Here is a 27,105-nt window from a genome sequence, read left to right on the forward strand (position 1 = left end):
CCTGAAAGTTCTCCAAATCCTTCCATGTAGTCAAGCCAAGTTCTCTGGAAATCAATTGTGCCATCAATTCTCTTTTGAAGGACGGTCCATCCTCCTCCTCTGTAATCCATGTCACAAAATGCCTAATAAAACATTATAAAAGAGTATACATCACAGTAATATAATCAAAATAGAATTATCAATTAGGTTTATAGTGTTACAGTATGTAAAGCATCAAGCAATAAATCATATTTTAGATTTTTCTCTAGAGTCTATAAAGGGGTATTAAAGGTTGCATGTATGTTTTGGCACACTTGTCTTTCTGAGCCTGCTTATATAAGTGCCAACACATCATTACAAGCTTTCTACCACCAGAAGCATTACTGTAAAAGACACATTAACAATGTTCCTATTCGTAAAACTCTTATATTTTGTGTTGGCATCACCATACATTTGTAGATGCTAACTATGCATCATATGGAAAAATGTATCCAAATTTCCAAGGAAAAAATGTATCCAAGTAGCTTTCAATAGGATGCTTCACATACACAGGATCATATCTTTTGTTATGTTTTATACTAAAGGGGTCCATTTATAAAGTAGCAGCATAGCAATACCATCATTCTTTTACTTAAAAAAAAAAGACATGTTTATAAAAGCACAATAATGCGCTTTACAAATGTGCTTTGGGGTTGATTTACTAAAACTGAAGAGTGCAAATTTTGGCTCTGCTCTGCTTGGTAGCCAATCAGCTTCTAATTTCAGCTTGTTCATTAGGCTTTTAAAAAAACCCAAACTGGAAGCTAATTGATTTTTATGCAGGGCTGCACCAGATTTTGTACTCTCCAGTTTTTGACTCCAGTGCTGGCCAACCCTTTTAGGCCTTTAGTCTCCATTTGAAGCACATTTGACAGGGCGACAATGCAGGAGAGCAGTTGAGAGACAGGGAAAGAATGTTGTCACCCCAAAACAGAGGGTTTATGAATAAAGATCTTCATGGCAGGATCACCAATTTCAATAAAGACGGCAGATTTAAAAAGGTTGAAAATGACTTTTCAAATTACATTACACTTTAACCACTTGCCCTCCAGAGGATTTACCCCCTTCCTGACCAGGTCATTTTTGCGATACGGAACTGCATTACTTTAACTAGAAATTGTGCGGTCATGGAATGCTGTAAATAAATGAAATTTATGTAATTTTTTCCCCACAAATAGAACTTTCCTCTGCATTTTTTGTGCTATAAGCAAAAAAAGACCTACAATTTTGAAAAAGAAAAAACAATATTTTGACTTTTTGCTATAAAACACATCCAATAAAAATTTTTAAAAATCTTCTTCATAAATTTAGGACAAAATGTATTCTGCTACATGTCTTTGCTAAAAAAAATCCCAATACATGTAAACTAATTGGTTTATGTGAAAGTTATAGCATCTACAAATGGTGGTATACAGGGGCGGACTGACAACTCATGGGGCCCCCGGGCAATAGGGGATCATGGGGCCTATGGAAAAAGCCTATGAAAAAAGCCTATGAAAAAGGTACCAGGGGCATCTCATGGGGCCCCCTACTGACCCCGGGCCCTTGAGCAGTGCCCGAGTTTCCAAATGGTCAGTCCGCCCCTGGCGGTATATATACTGGAATTTTAAGGTTTTTTATACTAGTAATGGCGGCGATCAGCAACTTATTGCGGGACTGCGGCGGGCATTCTGACACTGGGTGGGAACTGAATAACTGACACTGACTGGCATCCCCCTTGACACTAATACAGTGATCAGTGCTAATAAAAAGCACTGACACTGTACTAATGACACTGGGCAGAAAGGGGTTAACATCTGGGGTGATTAATGGATTAACAGTGTGCTGTGTGTGTTTTACTGTGTGCTGCATGCTGTTTTACTAGGGAGATATGCTGCTTTGTATCTCTCTGCTGTGCAGAGAGATACAAAACAGCATGTCCATGCTGACAGGAGAGAGACCTGTGTTGTTTACCCCTGTCAGCTCTCCCCTGTTAGCATGTATATATACACGTGATTTTGCGCAGCCCTGCTGTCCTGTAGCATACTTCTACTATAGGGCAGCAAGAAAGTGGTTAAAGTATATACGAGATTTCGTTTCCGTGCTTAGATTCAACTGCAGAAATCATCTGACTATTCAGATAACAATGTTGCTGCACTGGGAAAGAGGGAAAGAGGGAAAACACCAACATAGACAAAAGAGGATTTTCGCTTAAAGGAAACTTACACTGAGAGATTATGGGGACTGCCAATGCTGAACTCCTTCCTTCTGTACACTGACCCTAATATTAAAGGCCCATTCAAACCAGGCCGATCTGCGTGCATGACTGAACAGACTGCCTAAAATGCCACAACAGACCAAAAATCACACTTGTAGCAAGCTTTAACAGCACAGCGCATGGTAGTGAGCTACCTCATTTCATGGTGCGTTGAGGGGAAAGGAGGCATTCACAATGAATGACATGCATCACACCAATGTACATAACATGAATTACTACCCTTTGCTGTAATGCTTTTGGTAAGGCTCACAGTACTGCAGAGCACTAATGCGAATGTGTCCTGAAGGATCCCTATTGCCCCGTACACACCATAAGAAAATCTTACGAAAATGTTCGTACGAGGACTGATCGTCTGATAATCGGATTGTTATAATACAGCTTTTGAGATCCGATCGCGACAATTCATGCGATGATATCCAAAGGGACAAGTGCAAAATTTTTTCCTGTACCATAGCAGATCATAAGATTTTCGTTTATTCGGTACAGTAGTTGTCCGAAAATACAATACAAATACATGACATCAGTTTCAAAATTCTTTTTTTTCATGCGAGAGTTTTCGTATCTTTAGTAACCTTTCAATTTCGATGTGAGACTAGCAGGCGAAAAAAAGACGGACAATTGTTTGTCCAATATTCTCATCGTGTGTATGGAGCTTAACACTTCACATCATACACTTGCCTAAACCCTTAACAGTTAACCTAACCTTAAACATAACGCCTGAAAGCTTAACTCCCCAAGTGTTAACTCTTAATCTGTGCCTTAACACATAGCCCCTATCCCCCAAAATAGATTTTTTTTTTCAGCATGGGGAAAAGGTATAAACCATGCAATATGTTAAGGCTGTCTATATCCTTGTTGGCTAGATTTATACAAATGTCCCCACATCAACCTCAAAATCATATCCTGTGCTACAGTCCACCCCACCAGGCACTGGTAAATACAACCAAAAAAATGGACCAGCAACAAAGACTTGGTAGCTCTTTTTTATGTTTATTATATCTCCAATGCATCCAAACAGTCAGGGCTGTGGATATGGGGGTACCACCAGTCCTCCTGTATGGAGCCCAGGCCAGCAGGGGGGCCCAGGCAGGGAGTAAATTGTATGTGGGTGAATCATATGTAGGCAGGGAGGGTGATCGGCACAGTGAGGGGGGGGGGCGGGCAATTGCTGGAACTGTTCCCCTTTATGGCTCCCTCTGCAACAGCTGAAAACTTGCTTCTTCACCTCTCCCTCCCACTGGTTTTCAGCTGCTGCAGAGAGAGCCATACAGGGGAACAGTTCCAGTAATTGCCCCCCCACTGTTCCGATCACCCTCCCTGTCCACATATGATGCACCCACATATGATTTACTCCCTGCCTGGGCCCCCCTGCTGGCCTGGGTCCCATACAGGAGGACTAGTGGTATACAGGGGATCAGTACCAGTAATTTCCCCCCACCGCACCCCTCACCCTCCCTTTGCATCATACATTTCCCCCTGCTGCCCAGGCCCCCCGTGTGTCCCCTCAGTGCTTACCATCGGAAGCTGCAAGAACACAACAGGATCCTTTAGAATGGAGAGTGGGGGAAGAGTCCGGTAAATATGTCACATTTACCAGCCCCTTGCTTTCCTAAATGATCACAATGAGTGATCGGTACCAATCACTCACTCTGTTCATAACTGAAGCATAGTAATCTGTGTTTATTTTTTGTAGGGGGAGGGTGACCTGTCAGGTTGGCTGTATGGGGCCCTGTCGTTTCTAACAGCAACCCTGCAAACAGCATTAAGATATAAATTGTGTCAATAATATAAACTGTGCCATGTAGCATGTACAGAACAGGAATAAACAGCAAACATTTAACTATCCAGTACAGCCACCATTCACCATGTGGTCCAAAAAAAATGTTTTTTTGCTGGAACTGTGTTTTAACCTAACCCTGCCACTTAACCAAATACCTGAAGTAAGCCTTTAACACTTAACCCACCTCTCTTCCCACAACACTGAACAGATATCCAACTCCTTCAAACCTATACTTAACCTTAAAAGTGAATCTAAATCCCCATAACATTAAGTCTAACCCATAAACTAAGCCCAGACATGAAGCCCAGAGCCCAAACTTTTATCCTGGCCTGGAGCAGCTGCTCTGAAACCGCACAGCTATGCTTTGGAAAATGGGACCTGTCAGCACAGAGAATTTATATCTCATATAAATATACATACATATATACAGTTGCAAGAAAAAGTATGTGAACCCCTTGGGATTACGTGGAGTTTTGCATGAATTGGGCATAAAATGTGCTCTGAACGTCGTCTAAGTCACAACAATAGAAGAACACAGTCTGCTGAACATAATACTACACAAACATTAGATGTTGCCATGGTTTAATTGCACATAACATGTAAACATTTATAGTGCAGGGAGGAAAAAGTATGTGAGGCCCTAGCTTAATGACTTCTCCCAGAGCTAATTGGAGCCAGAAGTGAGCCAACCTTGACTCCAATCAGTGTGATGATATTGGATGTGTTGCTGACAGCTGTCCTGCCCTTAAAAAACACACACCTGTTTTTGGTTTACTGGTTTCAAGAAGCAATGTCTGATGTGAACCATGCCACGCAGAAAAGAGCTCTCAGAAGACCTACGATCAAGAATTGTTGACTTGCAAGAAGCTGGAAAGGGTTACAAAAGTATCTCCAAAAGCCGTGATGTTCATGTGTCCACGGTAAGACAGACTGTCTACAAATGGAGAAAGTTTAGCACTGTCGCTACTCTCCCTATGTGTGGTCGTCCTGTAAAAATGACTGCAAGAGCACAGCGCAGAATGCTGCATGAGGTAAAGAAGAATTCCAGAGTGTCAGCTAAAGACCTACAGAAATCTCTGGCACATGCTAACATTTTTGTTGACACATCTACAATAAGGAAAACATTAAACAAGAATGGAGTACATGGGAGGACACCACGGAGGAAGCCATTGCTGTCCAAAAAGAATATTGCAGCACGTTTTAAGTTTGCAAAAAAACACCTGGATGTTCCACAGCACTACTGGCAAAATATACTGTGGACAGATGAAACCAAGATTGAGTTGTTTGGGAAGAACACACAACACTATGTGTGGAGAAAAAAAGGCACAGCACACCAACATCAAAACCTCATCCCCACTGTAAAACATGGCGGAGGGAGCATCATGGTTTGGGGCTGCTTTGCTGCCTCAGGGCCTGGACGGATTGTTGTCATTGATGGGAAAATGAATTCCAGAGTTTATCAAGACATTTTGCAGGAAAACGTACAACCATCTGTCCGCCAACTGAAGCTCCGCAGAGAATGGGTGATGCAACAGGACAATGACCCAAAGCATACAAGTAATTCAACAAAACAATGGCTGCAACAGCACAGAATATGCCTTCTGGAGTGGCCCAGTCAGAATCCTGACCTCAACCCGATTGAAATGCTGTGGCATGACCTTAAGAGAGCGATTCACACCAGACATCCCAAGAATATTGCTACACTGAAACAGTTTTGTGAAGAGGGGTGGTCCAAAATTACTCCAGATCATTGTGCAGGTCTGATCTGCAACTACAGGAAACGTTTGGTTGAGGTTATTGCTGCCAAAGGAGGGTCAACCAGTTATTAAGTCCAAAGGTTCACATACTTTTTCCTCCCTGCACTGTGAATGTTTATATGTTATGTGCAATTAAACCATGGCAACATCTAATGTTTGTGTAGTATTATGTTCAGCAGACTATGTTCTTCTATTGTTGTGACTTAGATGACATTCAGAGCATATTTTATGCCCAATTCATGCAAAACTCCACGTAATCCCAAGGGGTTCACATACTTTTTCTTGCAACTGTATATACAAACATTCACAACAATTTTAGATACAATTGATAAAAGACCTTTCCTTTTTGCAAAGTAGGCACTGCAAGATATTTGCTCCATTACCTCAAATGAAAATTGCGTTCCTTCAGGCTGTATTATGTATATTCCACTTGGTGCTTTCGAAATGGTTCCAAAATTGTTCTTAATATCACTGCAATCAAAGCCTATGGATAGAAATAGGAAGGACAAATACATTTCCTAGTTTTTGCACCCCACACACTTTGATCCTTGCCACCTCACATTTACTGTACATTAAGCACTACCTGTCAGGAAAAAGGTAGTTACATTTTTGCTGATCCAGCATACATTTTACTCAAATGGTATGGGGCACCATGTACTTTTTTTATTATTATTATTATTATTATTATTATTATGCAGTATTTATATAGCGCCAACAGTTTGCGCAGCACTTTACAAAATTAAGGTAGACCTTAGTTACAATACAATTTGGTACAAGAGGAAACAGAGGGCCCTACTTTTAGAGCTTACAATCTAGGAGGAAGGGTTGAGTGATACAAAAGGTACTATCTGTGGGGGATGAGCTGATATAGGAAATAAATGGTAGCTTACTAGGTAGAAGCAGGATAGGCTTCTTTAAAGAGAAAGGTTTTCAGGGATCGTCTAAAGGTGGATAGATTAGGAGACAGCCAAACAGACTGAGGTAGGGAGTTCCATAGGATGGGAGAAGCTCGGGAGAAGTCCTGGAGGCGAGCATGGGAGGAGGTGATACAGGAACTGGAGAGCAGAAGGACTTGGGAGGATCGAAGAGAGTTGTTTGGTTGATATTTTGAGACCAGGTTGGTGATGTAGCTGGGGACAGAGTTGTGGCTGACTTTGTAAGCCATTGTTAGTATTTTGATTTTTATTCACTGGGCAAGTGGAAGCCAGTGGAGGGATTGGCAGAGAGGGGTAGCAGACACTGAACGGTTGGTAAGGTGGATGAGCCTGGCAGCAGTATTCATGATGGACTGGAGGGGGGATAGCCTATGTAAAAGTAAGCCAATGAGGTGGGATTTGCAGTAGTCGAGGCGAAAGATAACCAGGGAGCTTGATGCTTTGTTGATGTTAATAACTCTTGGAAAATTGATATATATTTTTGTTTAAGTATATTTAAATCCGTGCATGTTTTTTTTTTTCATTTTAGAAAGCTAAGGGTTAAAACCTCTTTCAGGTTTTTTCACCATTCGTGTCCCATATCTCTAACTCCCTGTCCTATCTAAGAGGCAGGAAGTGAATGAAAATCCCCCAATAAAAGACAGATGGTAAAAAAAAAAACCTGGCATACTGTTGTAATTCTTCCCCATTCTATCCAAATCTAGAAAGAACTAGACTTTTGGACTTAGATATACTTTAATTGATCCTAAAAATGAAGGTCATAGTACTCTTATGGGATATTATATCCAACACAACTTTAGTCTACATCTTGTTTTTAGAAATTAATATTCTTACCATGTGTTTGAAAAGGTCTGTGAATGAAGGGGTCTGTGTTTTTTTTCAAGACTTCTGCATTCAAAAGAAGAACCTTATTGGTTAGTTCACTCACCTATAGGTGCAACAATAAAAGAAATAAATACCTTCACTGACGTATATAACAATGCACATTTAACCCTGCATTTTTTCCATATGGATCGCTATCCTATTCATGTATGTAATAGCAAGATTTCAAGATTTAACCAAATACAGAATATTGTTGATTTAAAGTTTCCTTACAAAAATCTAACAGATCTTGCTTTGAGTGGATTAGGGTGTTTCAGTTCTTTACATGGTAGACATAGAATAGGGCACCCCCCAAGCCAATAGATGTAGTGTAAACAGCGCACTTTGGACTTTAGGCCCTGGCTGTATATGTGCCTCTACTTGTACCCAAGTAAAGGTTATGCCCCAGCCTTGCTAATAAGCCTGATTCTATCAATCAACTGCAAAAATCCATGATCATACCAAGCTCCATGTCACACTATTGATTTAGATGTTAGTCGTTCAACAGACAACCTGGTGACTCCCACTGCCACTCTATCACTACTGTGTACTGTGGTGACATAGCAGCAGTTGGAGGAACCACAGTACAGTATCCAGTGGGGGACATGCTATCCAACAGAATTGTAAGTGTTGGGAAGCAGCAGTGGTTGTATCTCTTTATGAGGGTAAAGATTTCAAGGTAAGTATGCAACATATTTTTTAACATATTTTTTAATGTATTTTGAGTGCTTCTCAATTAATTTTTTATGATAGAAACATGGCTGACTTAAATGACTAGAGGTGGCAAGATTAATACAAGTCACAACTCAAGGCTTCCTGGGTTGTCTGGGCCTGGGATCCAAAGTGAATTCTCAGAGACAGATTTGAAGGCTGCCTTTGACCAGTGTTGTTGGAAAGAAATTAATGCCAGGTCAGATTTAAGGTTAGAGACCAATAGGCAATTGCTACACATAGGGAAAAATGTAACACGTATTAGGAATAAATCACTAAACAAAAGCAAAATACTCCAGATCTAGGTGATCAATAAATACTAGATCTAACTGCATGTGTAGCAATCACTAATGACTAAACAATATGTGAGTCCACCTTAAAAAAAAAAATAAAAGTCAGCAGCTACAAAAACTGTAGCTGCTGACTTTTAAAATACAGACACTTACCTGTCCCTCAGTCCAGCGGTGTCCTCACCACCGCTGGTTTCACCGGCTGTCTTCTCTCCCTGGCGCCGGCATCTTCAGTATGGGTACCCAGCTGTGACAGCTTGCGGCTTCACAGCCGTGTGCCCACTGCGCATGCGTGAGAAGCGCTGTGCTTTGTGAATGGCCCTGTAATTTTCTGGGACCTGTCACGTGTCCCATAAGACTACGGAAAAGGAGGGGGGAGGACAACTTCCGCTTCCGATCGCCTAGGCGATTGCAGTGGGAGCGGGTACCTGTCAAACTCCCCAAAGGTGCCAAACCTTAATGGGGAGCGGGAGACAAGGGCTTAAAGCGGTACTTCCCCTTTTGTGTGGAGCTCCGCTGTAAGGTCCTGGAACAAACAGGCCCCCCCATTCCCAAAGGATAGTGATGATTCTACCTGCATCAGCTGGCAGCGTCAGTCCAGACAAAGTGCAGGTTTGACTATTCAAAGAACTTAAATCATTCTCTCCATGCAAGTCACAAAACTTTGCATAACACACAAAAGGGAATGTGTAACCTATATTAAAACGTAGACATTTCTTTGTATTATGCTTGCATTTATACATATGATACATTTTTTGATTAAGAATTTAATATTAAAAACAGTTTTGCTTTTTCATTACATACAAGAACAGGTAAAAATGCACTAACCACAAAAAAAACCTTATAATGCCCCAAATCTTCCCCCTCCTCCTACCCCACAGCAAAATAAAGAACCAATTAGATAAAATTGACACTGTTGGCATTAAATTTTCACAATGCATGATGGAAAATGGTTACAGAGATATGTAGAAGCTGTATGGGGTAAACACTATCAACTCAGAATCTTTACAATAATTAGAAATAGGAGTAAATAAGAATGTTAATTTTACCAAAAGATGTTATAATGATGATAATAATGCAGATACATGTTTTCTCAACTGAAGGACATATTGTAAATGCAAATAAACAATTAAAAATTCAAGGGTCATAAGATGTGTGCAACTTTACCAAACATTGTAATAGAAGAGGTGGTGGGGCAGAATTAGATGATTCCAGCCATCTGCTCCATAATTGTTTGGGCCGGCCCCAAGATTGATATGTAGCATTTTCCCTAGTTAATGCGACATTATTATGCATCTTCCGTAAAAACAAAAAAGTTGATGGGCTGGAGAAATAGCCATTTTTGTGCTATTACTTTTTTTTTAAATGGAAAAAGTAGTTTGGCCATAAATAATAAGTGCTTTAAAGCAAGTTATCTTACAAACTATAGAAGACAAAGGTTTCAAATTGCTGAATCTCAGTTTAAAACGGTACAGTAGCATTATTCTCATCCAAAGATATGAATATTAAATCATCTTAGCATTTATTTAACCTTATAAAATTATGCAGAAAAACATTTTACATTGAAATACTATTCTTAGAGAATACTATATTATATCTGTGCATGTGTGTGTGTGTATATATATATATATATATATATATATATATACAGTGCTCAGCATAAATGAATACACCCCTTTTGAAAAGTAAGGTTCAATATATCAATAAAAACAAGAACAATTTCCAAAATTTTGACAAAACTGAGTTTTATAGAACATTTGCTTAGCTCAATACATGAAAATAAGGTTAATAATATAAACCAGATTACAAAATCTTCAGTTTTACACAAAATTAGTTGATGCAAAAATGAATACACCCAGCAACAAAAACTACTACATCTAGTATTTTGTGTGACCTCCGTGATTTATAAGGACAGCACCAAGTCTTCTAAGCATGGAATGAACAAGTTGGTGACATATTGCAACATCTATCTTTTTCCATTCTTCAAGAAAAGCATGGATGCTGGATGGAGAGTGACACTCAACTTGTCTCCTCAGAATTCCCCATATGTGTTCGATTGGGTTCAGATCTGGAAACATACTTGGCAGCTGAATCCATGTCACCCTGTTCTTCTTCAAAAATGCAATAGTGGCCTTAGATGTGTGTTTTTTATCATTGTCATGTGGGAAAAGTGCACGATGACCAAGGGCACGGAATGATGGTAGCATCTTCTCTTTCAATATAGAGCAGTACATCTGTGAATTAATGATACCATCAACGAAATGCAGCTCCCCGACACCAGCAGCATTCATACAGCCCCACAAAAAGACACTGCCACCACCATGTTTCACTGTAGGCATGTATTTTTCTTTGTACTCCTCACCTTTGCGACACCATACAGTTTTGAAGCCATCAGTTCCAAAAACATTTATCTTGGTCTCATCACTCAAGAGTACAGTGTCCCAGTAGTCTTCTTCTTTTGTAGGCGGGCTTTTTTGTGCATGGGCTTTAGGAGAGGCTTCCTTCGTGGACGACACCCATGCATGCCATTCCTCTGCAGTGCACGATGCATTGTGTCATGGGAAACAATCACCCCAATTTGGCTTTCTACTTATTTAGTTAACTGCAGTGAACTTGCATGGCGATTTTCTTCAACCCTTCTTATCAGAAGATGCTTCTGTCAAGGTATTAACTTCCATGGATGGCCTGGACATCTCTGTGAGATGATTGCAGTTCCATCTTTGTTAAATATTTATATCACTTTTGCTACAGTATTCTGACTGATAAGTAAAGCTTTGCTGACTTTCTTGTAGCCTTCATCTTTCTAGTGTAAAGAAATTATTTTCTTTCTCAGGCCTTGTGACATTTTTCTTCCATGTGGTGCCATAGTTGACATAGTCTTCTTTTTCAGCATGGTCCCTGGCAAATTCTAGGTGGGCTTTTTTATGCATGGGCTTTAGGAGAGGCTTCCTTTGTGGATGACATACATGCATGCCATGTCAACAATCACCCCAGTTTGGTGTTCTACTTCTTTAGTTAACTGCAGGGAACTTACATGGCAAGACGCTCCTGTCGAGGTGTTAACGTCTGTGGACGTCTGTGGACATCCTGGATGTCTCTGTGAGATGGTTGCAGCTCCATCTTTGTTAAAATTTTGTATCACTTTTGCTACAGTATTCTGACTGACAAGTAAAGCTTTGCTGATTTTCTTGTAGCCTTCATCTTTCTAGTGTAAAGAAATTATTTTCTTTCTCAGGCCTTGTGACATTTTTCTTCCATGTGGTGCCATAGCTGACAGCATGAAATGGGAAGGGCTTTGCTTTAAATAATGCCCTTTTATAATTAGCTGTCTGCTGTACAACTGTTTAATAAGTAATTAGACTCACCTGTAGTTGATTCTGAAAGGAAAGTAAAGGTTTTCTGACACATCTGTTGGGGTCATTCATTTATGCTGAGCACTGTGTGTGTGTGTGTGTGTGTATGTATGCATGTATGTGTGTATATATATATGTATATATACACTTTATACTGTGGATTCGTATAGCAATTCCATGATATGATCTTAAATGAAAAAAAACATGTAAAAAGGCCAAGTATTGTCTGCTTTTTATAACATTTGCACCTGATTGGAGAGGAAATCCAGAGACTTTTGATGTTCTTCCATCATACTTTTTACCATCCTTTTTGTGCTCCTAGCATAGGAAATAAGAGAATTTTGTAGATTTCCTTAAAAAGAAAAACATAAAATATGGTTTAATATTTTCACGGGGGTATTAAGATTATAATAAATCTATATAATTCTTCGGAAATTTAGGAACTAAGCACATTTCTGGCACATCGACAGGCATGTTTCTGTATGTGCAATATCTTTAATAGAGTAAAACATGGGAAAATCTGCATGTGTTGCAGAGATGTGCTGCATATGCTTTTTTATTTGATGTTGCCCTGACATATGCTCCAGTCCTTCTTGGCATTAAAATATTGTCAATGGTGGGTTCAGGCAACAACAAAGAATTATTCTACTTAATTATAATTATCCAACATTGTTTTCAGATGAAATAAAAATAATATTTTTGAGTTTTACCAAAGATTTTCTTTTTTGCCCATTAAGAAGGAGCAGTGCATTGAAAGATCTGTCATAAGCCTGGGGCAGACATATACTATTTTGAGCATACAAAAAAACTTTGGATATCAGATTCTCAGCGGGAGACAAGGAGAGAATAATTCAAAAGGATATAGCCAAGTGAACTGCCTTTTCACCTTTCTTTCATGTCTTTAGGTTATAGGTTGGAATAACTCATATAAGGTCTGTGCTGTATGGGGAAAAAAAGGAAGTCTTTGGGTTCAGCTCAAAATAAGTACATTTTTATTGTAGATGGAAATAATGTCAGATGAGTATGTGACAGATGGATCAGAGCTATTGCCAACCAAAACTGCTTCTCAAGTTCCCCAGACTAAGGTAGGATTATCAGGTTTTCAACTCTCTCTTGGTCACCAAATAGCATAGATTTGACTTCATAACCCTCCTGAAGTGAGTGAGTAAAAACTATACAGAGGTTCTACACCTTCCCACTCTATTCAAAAATTTAAAAAAAATTGTTGGCTGAAATCAAGCTTAAAAGAGACCCTGTCATCCTTACCAAAATATAATAATAAAAATATAATAATAAAAAAAGAGGCATGCATATACTTACCTGTCTGATGGCCTGTGTTATAAAATGACATTGTTTTTCCTTTTCTCAGTACTTTAAGTATTTTACAATCCTGAATGTGAAGAATACTTGCTCTCCAACCAGCTATTGTGGTTTCTCCCTCCAGTTCCTGCGGTACTACAACATGTAGAAGGAACCACAGTGCCCCATGGAGGGAGCAAGTATTCGACTTATCTGAATACTTGCAGCAGATAGGAAGCAAAGATGCAGCATCTTTTCAATACATGGGCTACAAGAAAGGTAAGTATATACAGGTTTCTTTTACAGGTGGGCTATTGAACCTGTGGTGACAGCATCAATCTAATTTTGTCATTTGACTCCCATGCATTTCACCAAACTTTTACCAAAATCTCCATCTTTTCATGGAAATTTCAGGAAAATGAGGACTCTCAGTTTTGCTTATCCCTATTGTTGAAAGGTTCTTCAGCTGCTTGTAAAAATGAGATTTTTTTTGCTAAGAAAATCTATAAATCCTTGGCTTTAAAAGAGAAGTATGGTCAAAACCTTTTTGGCCATACTTCACTTGTGGGTCACAGGAGTCCACTTAGTTTTGTTCTCCTGTGACCAAGAATCATATTATAGTGTGCTGTTGCCTGCTATCAGCTGACATCACAGAGATGCTCCAGGCTCTGAAAGGATCCCGACCATATTGTTGAGATCCTGACAGCCACCTGAATGACAGCTGCACCCACCCCCTCTCCAGCCTGGTGCTCCAGTGAGCGAAAAGGAGATCGGAAAGCAGTGACTGACAGTCGCCACTCTCCTCTCTGTGCAGACTGATAACTGAATGATCAGTGGTCATGTGATTGTGCAGTTCTCAGGCTTAAAGCTGGCAGGGGACATCTGCAGCATAGAGGTGAGTATGCATGTTTGTCTTTTCTGATTCCCATATTTCTCCTTTAACTGCCTCCCGCCCACCATATAAGGAAATGACGGATGGACGGCGGTTTCTCGTTCTGGTGGTGGTCATATGACGTCCTCCCACTCTAACCTCGCGTGCGTGTCCCCGGGAGGCATGCAGCACGGTGATCGGTGGTGCGCTGTGTCCCTGGGACACAGTGGATCATTGATCAGCAGAAAGAGCTGATGACGTCGGCTCTGTCATCTGATCAGCTGTGTCCAATCACAGCTGATCACATGTAAATAAGGAAATGCTGATTATCGGCATTCCTCTCCTCACGAGCTGTCACGCTGACAGCTCGTGAGGAGAGGAGAGCCGGTAATCGGCATTCCTCAGAGGGGACATCTACACTGATCATCAGGGCACTGATGATCAGTGCCCTGATGATCAATGTAGCTCCATCAGTGCCACCTGTCAGTTTCCATCAATGCCACCTGTCAGTGCACATCAATGCCATCTGTCAGTTCCCAAGAATGCCATATATCAGAGTCTACCAGTGCACATCAATGCCACATATCAGTGCCCATCTGAGTTGCCTTTCAGTGCCACCTATCAGTGTCATTCAGTGCCGCCTATCAGTGCTGCCAATCAGTGCCACCTATCAGTGCCAGTCAGCACCGCCTATCAGTGCCAGTCAGTGCTGCCTATCAGTGCCGCCTAACAGTTGCAGTCAGTGCTGCCTATCAGTGTCATATATGAGTGCTGCCTCTCAGTGCCCATCAGTGATGCCTGTCAATGCCCATCAGTGCCACCTACCAGTGCCAGTCAGTGCCACCTGTCAGTGCCAGTCAGTGCTGCCTATCAGTGCCGCCAAACAGTTCCAGTCAGTGCTGCCTATCAGTGCTGCCTATCAGTGTCATATATGAGTGCTGCCTCTCAGTGCCCATCAGTGATGCCTGTCAATGCCCATCAGTGCCACCTACCAGTGCCAGTCAGTGCCACCTGTCAGTGCCAGTCAGTGCTGCCTATCAGTGCTGCCTATCAGTGTCATATATAAGTGCTGCCTCTCAGTGCCCATCAGTGATGCCTGTCAATGCCCATCAGTGCCACCTACCAGTGCCTCCTCATCAGTGCCCATCAGTGTAGCCTATCAGTGCCCATCACTGCAGCCTCATTAGTGCACATCAGTGAAGGAGAAAAATTACTAATTTACCAAATTTTTTAACTTTTTTTTTCAAAATTTTCAGTTGTTTTTGGTTTGTTTAGCAAAAAATAAAAAACTCAGAGGTGATTAAATAGCAACAAAAGAAAGCTCTATCTGTCTCAAAAAAATTCTAAAAATTTCATATGAGTACAGTGTTGCATGACCGCGCAATTGTCATTCAAAGTGCGACAGCACTGAAAGCTGAGAATCGGCCTGGGCAGGAAGGGGGTGAAAGTGCCCTGTAGGCAAGTGGTTAATAAGGCTTGAGCGCGTCAACATTAGGATTTTCACACTAGGAGAGAGGTAGTGACTCACTTCAAACAACCAATCAGGTTAAATTTTTGTTTCCCCCAGCAACCAGATTCCTGCGATAGGATGAGCAAAAGTTCAGTTTATCAAACATTACAGAAGCATGAAGAACCTCAAAAGACAGAAAGACCTTTACACTTACTGCACATGTTGAGTTTTTTTTCCTTCATTATTAGGGACATTTCTCGGCAGAGCTGAGCACATTGTTGGTTACTTGCTGCCACACTTGTAGACTTCGTATTTCTCTTTGAGGATGAAGTTACGTTTTTAAGAGTTTCTTCTACAATGTTGACTGAAGTGATCCCACCCATTACTGTCCCCTAAAAGCAAAATGATTACAGTCGAGAGTTGATGTATAAAATGGATTTCATACTAAAAGGCATTCTCATTTTTTTCCGAAAATAACTCTGATACTTTTTTCATACTGGACTTATTATCTGTGATTGTATTTCAAAAACAGACTTTTAGATGTTCTCTTTAGTGACTATATGTGTCTCAGACAATGCAGTTAGCAACCCAGCAGATCCGATGATGAGAGAAAATAATGATTATGAGTCAGAGCAGTCAATGATTATGAGTCAGAGCTGACCCATAGACTTTCATTAAAGGATAAGTTCATCTTAAAGAAAAAAGTAATATATATACATATAAAATATGTACAAGTTTTTGCAGGTAAAAAAAGTGCATTTTTTTTTTGTTTTACACGGGGGCCTGCAAAGTGTTGCACCTATAATCAGTGGATTGCGAGTACAATGCCAGGCTTTTGCAAACACTTCCTCCAGCATTCTGCCCATACCTCTGTATTGGACTTTCAGTCACTGAGCTGCAGAAAGTGGCAATAGATTATAATTCATAGTCCATTGAGACCTACAATGGACTACAAAAGACTGCAGCAGAAACCTTTGTTTAGTTTCAGATTCTTCGTTAACAGCTTTCTCGCCGCTCTATAGCAGATATACTGCTACATGGTAGCAGGGGTGTGCAAAGCCACGTATATATACGTGATTTTGCATTTCCGTGTAGGGGGCGCGTGCCCTACCTGCACCGTTATTCGTGGCCTCGGCTGTCAATCACCGGGTCCCAGCCGGTGATAACTCGCCGGCATCCAGTGATCGAGGAGCATTACCGACGGAGGGAGAGAACTGTATGTAAACAATCCAGTTCTCTCCCCTGTCAGCTTCTGCACACTGGTTTGCATGGCTCTGCATAGCACAGACTGCCTTGAGTTTGTTTCCCTCTAGTGTTCAGCTTACTGACTGTAACATTGTGCCCTGGAAGCATTGAGAGAAGACCCACTACTGGAAGCAGGGGTATGTCAGACATGTAGTCCGGGGGTCGGGTTTTTACATGGAGCCAGTGCTGCTGAAAACTACAAGGTACAGCCAACTGTAATGAAGTTGGCTAGGAGGAATACTGAGAAGGGATATATATAACTCAGCCCAGGAAAGACTCATCTCTTGGGACCACCACCTGAGGTTGAATGGAGGGGCCTGGCCACTCTTGATACTCAGAGTAGGCCTTGCAGACTAGACAGCACAGGGAATCTCCAGCAGGTGAGCTACATACCTTCAGGCACACCATCTGTTTCCAGCCCTCTGCTGATCAAGGGACTGCCCAGGGTCACTCTCATCGTCACTGTGACAAACCCAGTAGAACCCCAGCATCGCCAGTTGGTGTCTCTCACTGCACGCAGATTCCTCAACTGTTCCGGGATGACTTCATTTCATGAGCCTCCGTATCTTCAGGATTGGTGAATGGATAGAAGCCCACACTAAGTAACCTCTCCCAAAAGACACTGCATGCACATTTCTTTAGACTACCAAGCTTTAACAGGAAACATTTTCACATATTATTCATTATTGCAGGTTGCCATTGCACAGCAATCCCTCTGGACCTTGATTGAGCTAGCTGAAGATTCTGGACACATTCTATTGCCAAGACTTTTCCCTCTTGTCTTCACACTTTTACTCAAAGGACTCTGCTTTATCAGGGGGAATTCACACTCAAAAATAGTTACTGCAATACTTACATATTGATTTAATAAAACTGTATTTATAATTCTGGGACCCTGGCATCAGGACTTTAAGGGAATGGATCGACACAGGAAAGTCTTCCTTCTTCCTTTTATACCTGGGGTCATAGGTTCTTTAAGGGCCTACTTGTAGTTGCTGTTTGATTCACCTTCAATGTATATCTGTGCTGTTTATCTTCCAGCGGCCCCTTTCGCTCCCACTAACTACACATGCAACATGGACTGCGCTCGAATCGCAATTGTGCCATTCCAAAGCCAATTGTGCACTTATTGTGGCTTCCAGCCAGGTACAGACTTGTAACAATGTAGCCCTTGCTTTTTCTTTCTCTTGGTCTAAGGGACCGTCTTTGCACCAGACACTTAGATTGGTAAATCATATGCTAATCCTATTTCTCCACAACCCCACTTTCACCCCGGGCCTTCAACCTGCAAAATTTGCTTGGTCAATGAATAAAGGTTTTATAGGGCTAGTTTACTTAAAAAACATTGAGGTGGTCTATCCTCCATGATTAATTTCACATGTCCAACAGACTTTTTCAATATTACCAACTAGCTAATTAGCTTACATGTTTGGGACATCATAGAGATTTACTACAATGACACCTTTCGAATATCTTTATAAGACTCTTGCCAGGATTACACGTCACAAATCTACTAAGTGTACTATCCTTAATTCAACTCCAAAAAAATTTCCTGTGAGGATAGATGGTAACAGGACCTGGAGAATGGCTTAGAATTAGAAGATTGGCCTCTAACATCCATATCATAAATCAGTACTTCTAACATAGAAACATATTACATGGTTCCACCTTGCATAACTTCCTTCATTCCAAGTGCCTTCCCTAACTGCTTCCAGGATTTGGGGGGGGGGGAGGGGGGCACAGTATACCACATGTGGTGGCCTTGTATGAAACGTTATAATTTCCCTCAAGCAAATAAATCTCAGAAAATCCCCATCAGAAGCACTGTTAAATCAACCCATTAGGGAGATAGCCAGACGCTGCAGAAGACTGATTGCATTAATATTCATAGCAGTGAAAGCCCTATCTTAAGATCCTGGAAGGCTTCTTCCATCCTTTTAGAACTAGACAGAGCCTAATTTTCTGGATAATGACCAATGAAAAATGATCTGAAATCTTAAATGATAGGAAAACCTTCAGCAGTGTCTGGGACCTCTGGACACAATATAACTTGGGAGCCTTGAGGGATGAGTACCTTGAATTTTACATTGATCAGTTGGCTTACTTTGGTGTTCTCTGAAGTTTTTTGCATTCTTGTGGCCAATCATATATCTGTTTTTACATTTTTCTTAGAGATTTTGTCGAGGGAATTTGGATTTGTATCAGTGGCATCAGCTTTAGTTGCTTCTGAGATCAATCAGAATTCACTGATACAGGTGAAACTTGAATAATTAGAATATTGTGCAAAAGTTCATTTATTTCAGTAATGCAACTTAAAAGGTGAAACTAATATATGAGATAGACTCATTACATGCAAAGCAAGATAGTTCAAGCTGTGATTTGTCATAATAGTGATGATTATGGCTTACAGCTCATGAAAACCCCAAATCCACAATCTCAGAAAATTAGAATATTACATGCAATCAATAAACCAAGGATTGTACGTAGAACAATATCGGACCTCTGAAAAGTATAAGCATGCATATGTACTCAGTACTTGGTTTGGGCCCCTTTTGCAGCAATTACTGCCTCAATGCGGCGTGGCATGGAAGCTATCAGCCTGTGGCACTGCTGAGGTGTTATGGAAGACCAGGATGCTTCAATAGTGGCCTTCAGCTCTTCTGCATTGTTCGATCTCATGTCTCTCATCTTTCTCTTGGCAATGCCCCATAGATTCTCTATGGGGTTCAGGTCAGCCGAGTTTGCTGGCCAATCAAGCACAGTAATCCCACGGTCATTGAACCAGGTTTTGGTGCTTTTGGCAGTGTGGGCAGGTGCCAAGTCCTGCTGGAAAATGAAGTCAGCATCCCCATAAAGCTCGTCTGTGGAAGGAAGCATGAAATGCTCCAAAATCTCCTGGTAGACAGCTGCGTTGACCCTGGACTTAATGAAGCACAGTGGACCAACACCAGTAGATGACATGGCTCCCCAAATCAACACAGACTGTAAAAACTTCACACTGGACTTCAAGCATCTTGCAGTGTGTGCCTCTCTAATTCATTCTCCATACTCTGGGTCCTTGGTTTCCAAATGAGATGCAAAAGTTGCCCTTATCAGAAAAGAGGACTTTGGACCACTGAGCAACAGACCAGGTCTGTTTTTCATTAGCCCAGGTAAGATGCTTCTGACGTTGTTTGTTGTTCAAAATCGGCTTGACAAGAGGAATACGACATTAGAAGCCCATGTCCAGGATACAACTGTGTGTGTGGTGACTCTTGATGCACTGACTCCAGCCTCAGTCCACTCCTTGTGAAAGTCCCCAACACTTTTGAATGGCCTTTTCCTGACAATCCTCTCCAGGCAGCGGTCATCCCTACTGCTTGTGTACCTTTTTCTTCCACACTTTTCCCTTCCACATAACTTTCTATTAATGTGCTTTGATACAGCACTTTGGGAACATCCAACTTCTTTTGCAATTACTTTTTGAGGCTTTCCCTCCTTATGGAGGGTGTCAATGATGGTTTTCTGCACAACTGTCAGGTCAGAAGTCTTTCCCATGATTGTGATTCCTACTGAACCAGACTGAGAGACCATTTAAAGGCTCAGGAACCCTTTGCAGGTGTTATGTCTTAATTAGCTGATTAGAGTGGGACACTTTGAGCCTAGAATATTGCACCTTTTCACAATATTCTAATTTTCTGAGATTGTTGATTTTGGGTTTTCATGAGCTGTAAGCCATAATCATCACAGTTATGACAAATCACGGCTTGAACTATCTTGCTTTGCATGTAATGAGTCTATCTCATATATTAGTTTCACCTTTATAAGTTGCATTACTGAAATAAATGAACTTTTGCACGACATTCTAATTTTTCGAATTTCACCTGTAGGTGCTTCTAAACCGTAGTTGACCTCTTTGTGATCTTTACTGGTGACAAGTAAGTTTTGCATTCTCATGGACTTGTATAGTAATGCAAAACCCATCTAATGTGAAGAAAAGATGGACAACACAGGCCCTTGGGCACATTATTATTTGTGAATCTTTTGCGCAATTTTTTTTACTTGGAGTTCCTGCCAGTAACGGCGCTTTCCTATGTAGACTGACAACACTGTTGCTGATTGTGAGTCAGTGGTTCAGTGTTCTCATCCTACAACCAGAAAAGCTACTTGCAGTATCTCCATGTAAAAATGTGCAACAGAATCACAAAGAAATTATTTGCCTAACCACCTCTCTACTGCTGTATTGCAAATGACAAGAAGATGGACATCTATTCCTGGAATGCCATTTATAAATGGTACATCAGAAATAGCCCTCTTGCAGCCAGTGAGCCCAATAATGTCTATTTCCAATGATGGCTTATTTCAGTGATAGTGTACAGAGCTGATGGAAGTGGCTCTGTACCATGTGATTGCAATTACAGTGACTCTTACATTGGAGGAAGATGATGGAGGAGGAATAAGGATCATTTATTATATTTCAGAACAAAAAAAAACCAGCAAATTTAGGATAGGAATGATTAATTTAACCCTTTCACCTCTCCCTCTTCCCCTGGATATCTGATCTCCATTCTGTCTCCAGTAACCCCTCACCTCCCTTATCTTGCTCATCTAGACATTACCCCTTCATCTCCTTCCTCCTGCTGTATGTGACCTGTACATAAACCTCAGCACCTCCCCCTCCCTCCCTTTGTATGAGCTATGATGCTGCTATATCATTTATATATCATCATATATATAATTTCATTATGGCATTTTTATTTGCTTAATTTTATAAATTAAGGGAAACTGTTTTTTTCATTATAGGTCTTTTTCCCTTTATATGTTAAAAAAAAAAACCTTAGTGGTTATTAAATACCACCAACATAAAGCTTTGTCTCAAACAATGATACAAAATTAATTTGGGTACACTATTGCATGACCAAGTAATTGGCAGGCAAACTATCATCAAACACAAAAATAGCCTGAGGGTTCACATACACTTTCAGGGTTAAACACAAGCTCATGGCTGCAGTGGCAACCATGTGTTGTGCTTGTTTGTATCAGCCAGCTCCTGGGTATAAAGTAAAAATGATCTGGGGGATAGGGGAGTAACTTTTACAAAGCAGGTGGTGAAGTTTCCAACACCACCAACCCACCTCTGTGATTACTAGGCTCTTTTGCTGATCTCCTCTGATGAAGGTAGAAGAGCTCAGCTCTTAGCATTTCTAGTTTCAGGGCTGTCATTCCAGCATTCTAGCAAGCAGCTAATGACGCATGATCTGTGCTTGAATAGCTGCTGTAAAGGGCAAGGGAGACAGATCCCCGATGTCTTCATAAAGAGAACCTGCCACCTACTCAATGCTATCACATGGGGGCATGTTAACCCCCTTGTGATAGCAATGAAGTTAAATGAAAACAAAATTTTAAAAAGTAAAAAAAAAATAAAAAAATTATAATAATATTAATTAACTACTTGACCTCCGGAAGATTTAGCCCCCTTCATGACACGGCCATTTTTTGCTTTTTGGCACTGCGTTACTTTAACTGCCAATTGCATCATGCAACGCTGTACACACATGAAATTTATATACTTTTTTCCCACAAATAGAGTTTTTTTTGGTGGTATTTGATCACCTCTTGCGCTATAAATGAAAAGCGACCAAAATTGTTGAAAAACAAACAATATTTTCTACATTCTGCTATAAAACATATGCAATCAAAACAATAAAAAAAATCTAAATTCTTTATAAATTTATGCTAATATGTATTCTGCTACATATTTTTGGTAAAAAAATCCCATTAAGCGTATATTGATTGATTTAATGGAACGTTATAGTGTCTACAAACTATGGTATATATACCTGACTTTTTATTTATTTTTTATTTTTTAATTAGTAATGGTGGTGATGTATAAAGGGACTGTGATATTGGGGCTGACAATCTTACACTGACACTTTGTGGGAACCAGTGACAGTAATACAGTGATCAGTGCTAAAAATATGCACTGACACTGTACTAATGACACTGTCTGGGAAGGGGTTAAACATCTAGGGCAATCAAAGGATTAAATGTGTGCCTAACCAGTGTTTGTTTGTACTTTCAGGTGCTTTCATTAAGGTAAGTGCTGGATTTTATACCCTGCTTTGCAGGGAAACAAAATCCAGCACATCCTTGCTAACAGGACAAAGCTCTGCCTTGTTTACATAGGCAGAGCTCTGTTCTTTGTTTCTCCTTGCCTATCAGTGATTGCTGGCAGTCATCCATCAGCACACGCGCGCCCCCTACCCAAAAGTGCCAGATCATGTACTAGGTTATATGGTTGGCAAGTGGTTAAAGAACTAAAAAAAAAATTAAACATAACTCCTAATGCCCTGCAAACACCCACAAATGCGAACAAACACACAAAATTCATGGTTAACTCTAAACTGATGAGCAGTAAAGGCTTTTAAAGTTTAACCTATAAAGATTTATGGGTACCATAGTTCGCAGTAACACAGGCAAATATAACTTCACGACTTGTTTGGTATCTATTCACTCAAAACAACCCCATCTTTCATATTTTAACAAAAAATTGGGTATTATTGTAGCACAGATCCCAGACCAGGCTGGCTATTTGATCCCAGGCGTAGTTCCCTGCAAGGCACATGACAGGCAGGCACACAGAAATTCACAGTCATTCAAGTCGTAAAACATACCACGCATGTCTTTTTTGCAGTTTATTTGCTGGATTTACTTGGGTGGGGTGTGGGTGAGCTTTGAGAAATCTTCAAAGCTAGCAGAAATGCAATAGAGGACACTATAACTACTCTGCATCCTCAAGGTGCAACCACCCTCTTGAATTTAGAATTTCAGAGAACTACAACGCAGGGAGGCCCTCATGGCAGAGGTATAAACTGAGTTAAAAAAAAACGGTAGTCAGCTCTCCCAAAGGTGACAGTCTCTAGGATCCTTGAGGCTAGTATTCACTGTGCCCTGGATACTGTAATGCTTCCTGTGGCACGAGCCAGGCTCTGTACTGGATGCCTCCAGCTTGGAACCTCTGCAACAATTCCTGCACTGCTTCAGGGTGCGCCGGACATGGGTCTCTGATCTCTAGCTGGAGCTGAGACTTAAAAAGGGATTTCTTCTGTCCTGTACCAGCATCAGGCTGGGTCTTCTTCCAGAGGAACAGGGACCCTGCTATTTTAGGCTCCAGACCATTTATACACCACTCATCCCCCTGCTGGTCACTCTCCCAACCAGGGATTGGCTGACGCTGTATGAATATTCAGGCCAGGGTCTGGCTCTCTCACCCACTATATTCCAGCATTTACTGGAAAAGAAGTAGAGCTTTCACCAGCAGAACCTCTAATAGCCAAAAGCAATTGAGCTCTGCTCCTCTGCTACAGGGAAGACAAAATTTACCTCAACTATAGAAACCTAACTAGGAGAGTGTTACATTATATTGCGCATGTTTACACTAAAATTCATTTGTTAACATTTTGTCCTAAAACTGTGTTTCATAAACAGTGGTTCAAACATTATGTGACATAAAAAACTACTATCTTTTTATTTTGCAGGGCCTCTGCTTTCGGAAAATATATAATTTTCGGGGGTGGGTAGGTCGTTTTATAGCCAAAAATGCTGATTTTTAACTGTGCGCAAAAAAATGAAAAAAAGTGCTTTAGAGGGGAACTGAAGGGAACTGGAGAACTGGGAACTGTGTTTGTGTTTTTCCATCACATGTTTAGTTTAACCTGATCAAGTTTGGGAAAGGTTTATTTTTGGGTGTAAATATACATTTGGGGCCTCTTTATACTTGTCTGTTTACCTTAAGTTAAAATACATAACTTTACTACATAAACATGCAGTTCAAGTAGAAATCCCATTTTTCCCATTTGGCTGGTTGGTGTGTTTTTCATGGAAACTTACAAGGGCCTATTTACACTTACACAAACAGGTTTAAAAATGATAATTTCCTGTTCAGGACACTTCTTGCTGAGCGTACACACATTGATAAATTATTTATCAGACAGTTCATTCAAAAATGAATGTTTAACACAACAAAAATTTTAAAAAATCACTTTTGGTAAAACCTGTTTAATCCAAAAGGACCATTTTTGTTTTCTGTTCAATCAATAACAATCAGTAGATCAAAATGGTTATTTTTTTATCAAACCACCAGTCCACTTTTAAAGGTCCAGTTACACCTGTGGTTGGGAGGGAGTAAAAACAGGCAGTTGAGCTGCATTTTTATTGTCCCTCTTCCCGTGTCGCATTTGTTGGGCAGTACTGCAGTAGATCGAGACACCCATTCAAGTGAATGGGGCTGTGCTGCAATGTAATGCACATGGTTGCAGTGCAGTGGTGCAGCATATGTAGAGTTAAAACAGGCAGTTAGTAAGAGACATATCGCCTTCTCATCGCCTATCAAACACCTTTGAAAAACAATGTTGAATTGATTTTTAGAGGGGCTGCAAAATATACAGCACATGTAAACTTTGCCTAAAAGGTGTAATTCCTTCATAGAAATAGCTTGTAGTATTACTCACATTCAACTGCACTTGTTCTGTAATGTTGCAGATGTTTTGTTGCTTCTTCTAGACAACTCTTCAGCTCCGAGATGCTTGGAGAAGCGGTGAAACGTATTCAGCATTACAGAAGTCCAATTGAATGTGACTAACTGCATCTTTTTTCAATATAAAGTTAAGATCAAGAACACAGGGACATTGTGATGAATGTGGATGTCAGACCACTGCCCTTTTCGCCAACCTGTAACAAAAGACTGGTCAACCTCACACCATACTGTCACTTACACAGCAATGCCACTCTCAGCCTCAAACTGCACAAAGATTTTCCAGCTTGCAGGACCACAATCTAGGTGCCAACAGACTGAGAGTGATTGCCACTGTGTTGTAACTCAAAGCAATAACCTCTTTAAACTGTCACCACCGACGTTTACCAAAAAATTGGAGACTTTCACAATATTAACAATAACAATTATGAAAAATGAAAGTCTGTACACAAACTGTCACCACAGACAGGTATATTCAGAGGGTTATGCTACAGAAGTGTTCTCCAAGAGACAGGAATTCTTTGAGTTTGCGTTAGCACGTTTAGAGACAGTTTTAACACTATTCAAAATATAGTTTAATAATAAAAAAGGTAAAAATGGTGCAAATAAAATATTTACATAAAAAAGATATTACAAAGAAACAAAGCGATAACAAGCAACAGATAAAGGAGCAAAAAATGAAGAATATTTGCACGTCCTGTTTCAGAAGATCCTGTTTTAGTGAATGAGCAAGGTGTTAGATTGGTTCTCATAACATGACAGGTCTTCAGCTGCTTGATGGTACAGGAGAGCTGTCAAAATGATTCTGTTTCCGTCAATGAGCAAGGTCTTAGATTGGCTCTCATAACTTGACAGGTCTTCAGTTGCTTGATGGTACACTAGAGCTGCCAAAATGTGTTGGCATTGCCCTTTTCTCTGGTATCAAAGAGGTGTTGACAGAGGACATCTGACCAATTAATCTGAGGAGGGGCCACGGGAGGTCACTGTGTTTATGACTGTATCATGGCTCTCTCTTACACGCAGTTTTATACTGAAATTAATATCTTCAAATATGTACAGGTGACATTCTGAAAACTGGTAGATTATTGTTCGGCATTAAATTTTATGTCCTGGGATATTAAACACAGAGTATATAGGATGGGCCTGTCACCCAGGATGTAGGAGACAGCTATTTCTCCTTCTGTATGCTCTAGCTTAGTCATGTATGACCTCAATTTGTTCGGTATGATATTCCCCATTTAAATATATACTTAATATTAATGTGTCATGGCCCTGTCTGATTTTATGTTAAATTGTGAATTGGGCAGGGGTCTCAGAAAAGGAACCTCAAGCCTGACTGTTTTTTTTAAGATACCCATTAGTTCTGGCTAGACATTTTATGGCACACTGTGTATTCCTAATGGATTTGATTGCCCTACAAACCACGGGTGACAGAAATGGAGGAGTTTGTTATAATTTAACAATAGGTCACTTCCAATCCCCTCAGAAAAGTGATAAGCTGTAGGAGTTTATTGTTAGCAGACCCTGCCAGATCTCATATCATTACAGACATGACTTCAAATTAGAAGGAGGAAAGTTGAAAGCTAATCTTAGAAAGTATTATTTTATCAAAGAATAGTTGATGTTTGGGATAGACTTCCAGCAGACGTAGTGAGTAGTAGAGGTAATGAGGTAGCAGCAGAGGTAGTGAGTAGTAGAGGTAGAGGTAGTAAGTCAGTCAACCATGCTTGGGAAAAAAACAGATCTATGCAGACAAAAAAGTGAAA

The 27,105-nt window shown here is 40.5% G+C and overlaps 1 protein-coding gene across 1 annotated transcript in view; it reads right to left on the bottom strand.

The window, feature by feature from the left end:
* The window catches only part of ANGPTL5 (angiopoietin like 5), a 54,099-nt gene that overhangs the window by 12,370 nt on the left and 14,624 nt on the right, over positions 1-27,105 (bottom strand). Inside the window, exons 2-6 of the mRNA XM_089687242.1 lie at positions 15,797-15,974; positions 12,211-12,314; positions 7,582-7,675; positions 6,196-6,296; positions 2-122 (exon numbers count right to left, since the gene is read on the bottom strand). Coding sequence (XP_089543368.1) covers positions 2-122; positions 6,196-6,296; positions 7,582-7,675; positions 12,211-12,314; positions 15,797-15,974 — 598 coding nt within the window. The remainder of the gene's footprint in view (position 1; positions 123-6,195; positions 6,297-7,581; positions 7,676-12,210; positions 12,315-15,796; positions 15,975-27,105) is intronic.

The sequence above is a fragment of the Staurois parvus genome, unplaced genomic scaffold (genome assembly GCF_062004578.1).
Source record: "Staurois parvus isolate SC_StPar_1 unplaced genomic scaffold, SC_StPar_1.0 ptg000422l, whole genome shotgun sequence".
Lineage (NCBI taxonomy): Eukaryota > Metazoa > Chordata > Amphibia > Anura > Ranidae > Staurois > Staurois parvus.